At 29.8% G+C, this 7,054-nt stretch overlaps 1 protein-coding gene across 1 annotated transcript; it reads right to left on the minus strand.

Annotated features, from left to right (window-relative positions):
• Nucleotides 1-824: 824 nt before the first annotated feature.
• Nucleotides 825-5,732, minus strand: LOC110649648 (ankyrin repeat-containing protein At5g02620). Its single transcript, XM_021804314.2, has 3 exons — nucleotides 5,090-5,732; nucleotides 2,115-2,530; nucleotides 825-1,980 (listed from the first exon to the last, which is right to left on the minus strand). Exons 1-3 carry the CDS (start codon nucleotides 5,541-5,543, stop codon nucleotides 1,054-1,056), a joined length of 1,797 nt encoding a protein of 598 aa, XP_021660006.2. The 5' UTR covers nucleotides 5,544-5,732; the 3' UTR covers nucleotides 825-1,053.
• Nucleotides 5,733-7,054: the final 1,322 nt, after the last annotated feature.

Raw genomic sequence — 7,054 nt, forward strand, 5'->3', positions numbered from 1 at the left:
AATACACCTAACTTTATTAAGATCTTGACATTTCTTTTCTCTCCTCCTTACTAATTTATAAATATCTTTCTCCCCTTCTTTAGTTTTAAGTTTCTCATATAACTTTTTAAAGGCTTGCGCTCTTGCTTGACTAACTGCCTTTTTCACCTCTCTTTTTGCTATATTGTACTGCTCGTAAGTCTCATTATTATCACACTTAGGTAATTTCTTATACAATTCTCTCTTTCTTTTCACTGCCTTTTATACTTCCCCATTCCACCACCATCTCTCTTTTGAGGGTGATCCATGTCTTCTAGACTTTCTATGCACTTTTCTAACTATTTCTCTAATCTTTGATGCTATCTGTATCCACATACTATTAGCCTCTATATCCAGCTTCCATATTTCGGACTCGAGAAGCTCATTTTTGTATGTCATTAAAAATTAATTTATTTTTTATTAAATAAGTTTCTTGTGATTTCTTATCGTTATTTATATATAACAATGAAAAATATATATAATTTTTTTTAATATGTTAGGTAAAAGTTTTATCAGATTTTATATTTTTAAAATGTTCTCATATTAAATAATTATTGTTAAATTATAAAAGTATTTAATTAATAGCTCATATATATTATATTGATAGTTGATAAAAATGTACTAATATATTATATATTTAATTGTACTTATATTATATTTAATTAATTGCTTATATGATATTGAAATTTTCTTCTAATTCAATAAATTATTTTTCCTTAAAAAAAATAAATGTTGAAATTCGATTTTCTTTTATAAAAAAACTTAGTCCATATATATCTTTTGGTTAATAGTGAAAAGAAACAATATTAAATAATGATGGCGTATTACCAACAACTGGTCGGATAAATGACATAGACTAATTCTAGGTAGACTTACCTGTAAAGTTCGGGGTTTAAATTCTAGAATCGTTTTTATTAGAAGGGTTTTACCTAAATACCACTTCCATTACAAATATGGCTATATGGACATAAGCTGAATTCTAATTAATTAATCTGTCCACTAACACGCTAAATTAAGCTCCATAATTATTTAAATCTAATACAAATGGTAACCTTTATCCGAGCTATCCACATCTGAATTAGTAGTAGACTCACTGTTGCCTCCTTTCATGATCTTCAATTCTTCTACACGGCTGATGCTACTGCTTGGACTTTCCTTCTTTCTCTTTTCCTTATTATTATTTATCCTCCATTTCCTTTTCCTCACCAAATGCTTACCCAACAAAATCCCCAAACCCACAAAAATTGCCATTGTGCACCCTCCTCCTATAGCCACCACTGACACCAACAACCATACTGCTCCCCTCCCATGTGGTAAAGTTGTCCACATGGCAGCAAGGTATGCGGCCGCCATAAATGACGTGGACACCCACATGATCTTATGTGTCACAGCCAATAATTTCATCATGGATTTTCGCCTAAAGGGGATAATGCTGACTAGAAGAATAACAATGCCGAGGGATGAAAATAATGCTACAACGTTACAAACCACAAACACCTTAAAAGAAGTATGCTTCCCCGTTATAATTTTCCCTGTAGTTTGGTTAAACCCTCCAGGAGGGTTGATGCCGGCTGCAAATGTAACAGTGGCAATTAAAACTGCCACAACAGTGATTGTATTACGTGCATTACGTAGACCTTCGCTTTGGACCTCTCGCTGCTTTTCCCTGGAGCGTCGCTGATTACGGCGGTGATGATGATTTGGAGAATCCAACACTTTCTTTGGAGATGAAGATGGAACATTGGGGTTATTAACACTTTCTGGTGCTATAATTTGTTTAAGTTCAGTGGAATAACTTGGTGGCAATTGGTCTCCTCTCTTACCTCCTGCATCTTGTATTGCAGGCAAAATCTGGAGAGCACCAGAATTGCTCACATCAGACTCGACTACGTCCAAGGCAGTCTGTCCCTTGCGATTTATAGCATTCACTTCAGCATTAAGCTTCAGCAGGTAGATGACCATCTACTCTCATGCCACAAAAAAAAAAATAATAATTATTAAGCTACTTACCCATATATAGATAGTAATATAAAGAAGTGGTCGTCTTCAGGGCATAATCGGAGCTCAATAAGAAAGAAGGGTTTCGGTTGACATACAGTGCCAAGCTTTCCAGCAGTTGCGAGGTGCAAAGCTGTATTGCCATCGTTGTCCGGCTTATTAATAAGCTTAGTGGTGTTGAGTGTCTCCATGAGGTACTTCACTGCATCAAACTGATTGCTTTTCACTCCGAGATGGAGAACTGTTTCTCCATTTTTGGTGATCATCTCTGCAGATTCAAGACTCACAGAGAGTATCTCGTCGATGATGCTCACTCGTCCTTTCATGGCAGCCCAATGGAGTGGCGTTCGGCCATCGTTGTCTTGCAAAGAAGAGAGGTCGGTGTCGAATCTTAGTAGCTCCCTGGTGGTCTCAAGATGGCCTTTGCTGCAAGCTTGGTGTAAAGGAGTGCATCCATTAACGTCCTTCTTCCATGCAAAATCTGGGCGTATTTTTAAGATTTCCTTCACAATTTCTGAAACAAAAATGAAGGATTATAATTTCTGTTCATGGCCATAGAAGAATTTAACATCCCCACATTGGTATATCAGAAAACCCACTGAAACACACACACACACACACACACATTCATAAACAATGAAATATCTTTTTAGTATTTATGGCGAGTGGTTTTCTCTGTCGGTAACTTTTATGAATAGAGACTAAGTTCCTTCCTAATGGTAATTCTAAGAATGTATTCTTGCATTCAGAATAAAAAAAAAAAAAAACAATGGTTATAGTATCTATAAAAATTATTCTATTCGAGATTAGTATTTTCAATATTTAGACTTATCATAAATTTAATTAAAATTTATTTTAAATTATTTAAATTCATTTAATTCAACTATATTATAGATTTTAATTAATAATATAAATAAAAAAAACTCAACGCATAAAATTCAAATCCAATATAATTAGATTAAGTAATTAAAAATATCTGTTGCAATTCCCAGAGAAAACTAATTCTCGAGTGTTCCCAATAGAATCAGATTCTAATTGATAAAAGAAAAATAACTTTCATCCTCAATCGCTAAACTAATCCTATAAGGTGATTTCAATGAAACATGAGAAATGAAAATTTCTTTTATTTGGATTTGGAGATGAGAAAAAAAATTTCAAAAAAAGTATTATTTTAGATATTATTAAAAAATAATTTAAAATTTTATTTAATTATTTTATAATTTTATGATTAAATTTAATTTTAAATTAATTTTTAATATATTTTAATTAATATATTTAAAGAGATATTTTTCTTAACATATACACTATAAACAAACTCATTAAAATTTTTAATTTTATTATAAATTTAACATATATATATATATATATAATTATTTATTTTGTATTTAAATTTCATTATTTTTATTTTAAGTTTTCAGATAAGAAAAATCTATAAAATGGAGTAGTGGGAACGGAGATGGTCACGACAGCTGCAAGCAATTAAAACAATTAATGTTAAAGAATAGTCTATCCAACAGTGCCATAAGATCAACGCTTGCGGGCCCAAATGCTCCACGTCCCTTAATTGGTTTGGTCTCACTGTTCTGTTGGCTACTTTTTGTTTTGTGTCGGCCAGTAATTGTGAGATTGTGTGTGCAAGCGACAAGTTTTAAAGACTTCAACCTCCTCTAATCAAAATTTTTTTAGTCCCATATAATTTTAATGAAACAAATTTTCCAATATTTTAAAAAATACATTAAACTATATCAAATTTTATATGTTAAATTATTAATTAATTTATTAATTTTATAAAATTAATTAATTAATTAATTTTTATATTTTAAAATATATTATTATTTAATCATTTCATTAGTAAATTTAATTAATTAGATTCTATATTTTAAAAATATGATTTTTTAAAAAATACATTTCTAGATGAAATAAAAATTTTAGCATGTAGAGATTAAATATGAATTTACTTGTTTAACATTTTTATTTAATTTTTTATACATTATTTTTGTGTTTTTTTATTAAAAAATAATTTTTCTAAATTCTCGTTTTAATTACTTAAAAATGTAGAGAAATTAATTAAAATTTTTTTTAAAAGATGAAAAATAGAGAGAGAATGAGGAGAAGAAAGGTGTGAGTAAAAAGAAAAAGAATTATGGAGAGAAGAGAGAAATAAGAGGGCCAGACAAATAAGAAATATAAAGTCAGGGTATTTTGATTAAAAAAATAATAAAAAAGATTAAAGAGTTAATAAAATTAAATTATAGAAATTAATTAATATATTTTTTAAAATATAAAAAATTAAATAATTAGATTCATTCAAATAGAGTAACTAAATATTAATTTAACTAGAATTAAAATTCTTTAACTAACAAAAATTTTGATAAAATAATTTAAGCAAAATAAAAGACATGAATTAAATAATATATTTTTAAAATATAAAATAAAATAATTAATTTTATACATAAACTAAATAATAATTGTTTTCTATTTAAAAAATAATCAAACCCATGAGCAGCTTATTAGAATCTGCGATCTCTCAGTCCCACTTTCTAGATTCTAGTCTATATACTACCCAATAAAAACAAATTAATTCTTTTTTTAAAAAAATAAAAACAGATTACAACTAAAAAGTAAATAAATAAATAAAAAAGCGAAGATAGATAAATTAGATAATTTTTAGAATGATGTAAGATATAATAAAAAAAATCTAAAATTTAATATATATATATATATATATATATATATATATATATATATATATATTAAAAAAATTATAAAAGAGTTTTTTGTATGAACTCACATTAATAATTAATGAAGAATGTAATCATGTGATGAAGAGAAAATAAGTTCACGAGATAACTCAACCAAGTCTTCACGTAATAAAAAGTCAACTAAAAATATAAAACATGTGTATTGATTAACAGAAGATACCAACGAATTTTAATTTAATAATATTAAATTTATTTTTATAATAATAAAATTTCAATCGAAATATTGAAAAAAAAAAAAGGAAAATGAACTTAACTTTACCAGAAGGTTATCATTTCTTTGTAAATGAAATTGCCAAGTTAGAGTTAGGTACCTGTATGTCCTCCCAAAGCTGCAACGTGAAGAGAAGTAGTAAGCCCATCGACCTCCAACATGAGTAGATGTTGAAAATTCAAGAGACAATTCACCACATCAAGCTTCCCTCTTTCGCAGGCCGCAAAGAGAGCAGTCTCGTTGTCTTGGTTCACCTTATAAACTACCCAAGGATCGCTCTCTACCAATAGCATCACCATATCCGTTCTCCCTTCTCTGCATGCCTCAAACAATGGGGTCTCCGATTTCTCGTTCACCTCCGACACCATCTCTGGCTTCAGCTTTAGAATCTCCTTCGCCAATTCGAGAGGCCCAAAACGTGCTGCTAAGTGTAGAATGGTGTTTGAGGACCATGCAGTGATTGTTTTGTCAATGATGTTTTCATTTTCTCGAATTAGGCTAAGAAAGGTCGGTATGTCCCCTCTCAAGATGGTCTCTTGTAGCCGTCGGTCCATCTCTGTAGTTAGAGGGAGAGCTCAGAGAAGTTGATAATGGAGGAAACGATTTTCGCTTGGAGGGAAGCAGAAAGAGACTAAATAATGATATGAAGGAAGAGCCTTTTTTTTTTTCCACAGCTGCAGAAACCATGAAGTTTCTTTGCAGCTGCTGAGGGTTTTTGAAACATTTTTACAAGTGAACCTCCTTTGGTCAGTTGCATGGGGCCGACATATAAATGGATCGTTTTGAGCAAATTGCTTGTGCGTGTGCGTGGGTCATACTATACTCTTACAGCTAAATATCAACTTTTTTGGCTTTATTGCTTGGCATAATAAATTAATGATTAAAGTTTATTAGCTACCACAAATTCTTTGAACACAGATTAATCTTTCAATCATGACACATATATAGCATTTTTTATGAAAATATTGTATAATTTTCTTTACATAGCAATTAAATTATTTTCTCTCTCCCATGAAAAAGTTAATTTATTTTCATTTTCATGGATCTATCGTGAATTATTATTAACAACAGAAGTTAACTTAATTTTGTAACAGAGTTGAGCATACAATAGTTTAAATTGAAAAATCAAACTCAACTGATACGATTCGACTTTTTGGTTCCTTTTTTTAATTAATTATTTTCTCTCGTGCTTCTTATGTCAGAGGACTTAACTCTTTAATCCCTTCCATTCTTGTTCTCAATTGAAACCTCAGGCCTCACTTACCCTTTCCTCCAAGTCGATTCTTCATTTCTTCTGCCATAAACTTAATGCATTGGCAATTCATGAATGGGATTTATAGACATGGGAGAACCGATCGGTTATCCCATGTCTATAAATCCCATTATAACCAAACTAATCTATTTCAATTTGATTCGGTTCAATTATTCTTTTAGTTCAGATTGATTTAGTTGCTCATAAAATGTAATTCAGTATTTTGATTTTTTCTGTTTGATTTAATTTTGAACCGAACCAATCAAGTGCATACCCCTATTTGGTAGCAATATTATTCCATTTATTACTTTTTTCCCTCTCTTTCTTTCTCCCCACCCTTTTCCTCTTTACTATCTCACTAGTCCCTAATGTATAAAGACAAATGCGACTCAAAAAATTAACAGAATTTCTCCTAAAAATACAAGTAATTGACTATGTAAAACCTACTAAAAACAAGAAAGAATATAATTGGAATGGCTTCATGCCATCCAAGCATAACTATTACATAAATGTACAATTATCTTTTCTGTGAGGATAAAAATAATATTACTTATAGATTAGAGATGTTTAGTAACCTAAGCATATATATAGATGCATAAAATAATCCAAAAAGAATAGTGTTTTAGAAAATGAATATGTTGACTTGACCTTCACTAGACGCTATAGTTGATGAACTGGAGTAAAGAAAAATGCTAATAAACAAGGGCTGCTAGGAGTAGAATCACTAAAAAGAATATGAAATATTAAAAATATATAGGGTGAGTATAACTACTCAGCAAGTTGATAAATAAATAATAAAAGGGAACAAATAAA

This window comes from Hevea brasiliensis, chromosome 11, assembly GCF_030052815.1.
Source record: "Hevea brasiliensis isolate MT/VB/25A 57/8 chromosome 11, ASM3005281v1, whole genome shotgun sequence".
Taxonomy (NCBI): domain Eukaryota; kingdom Viridiplantae; phylum Streptophyta; class Magnoliopsida; order Malpighiales; family Euphorbiaceae; genus Hevea; species Hevea brasiliensis.

Coding starts and splice junctions, on each gene's coding strand:
- LOC110649648 (XM_021804314.2), bottom strand. CDS start 5,543: ATGGACCGACGGCTACAAGAGACCATCTTGAGAGGGGACATACCGACC. Junction 2,531..5,089: donor AGCTTTGGGAGGACATACAG/GTACCTAACTCT, acceptor TTTTTGTTTCAG/AAATTGTGAAGGAAATCTTA. Junction 1,981..2,114: donor CTGCTGGAAAGCTTGGCACT/GTATGTCAACCG, acceptor GCATGAGAGTAG/ATGGTCATCTACCTGCTGAA.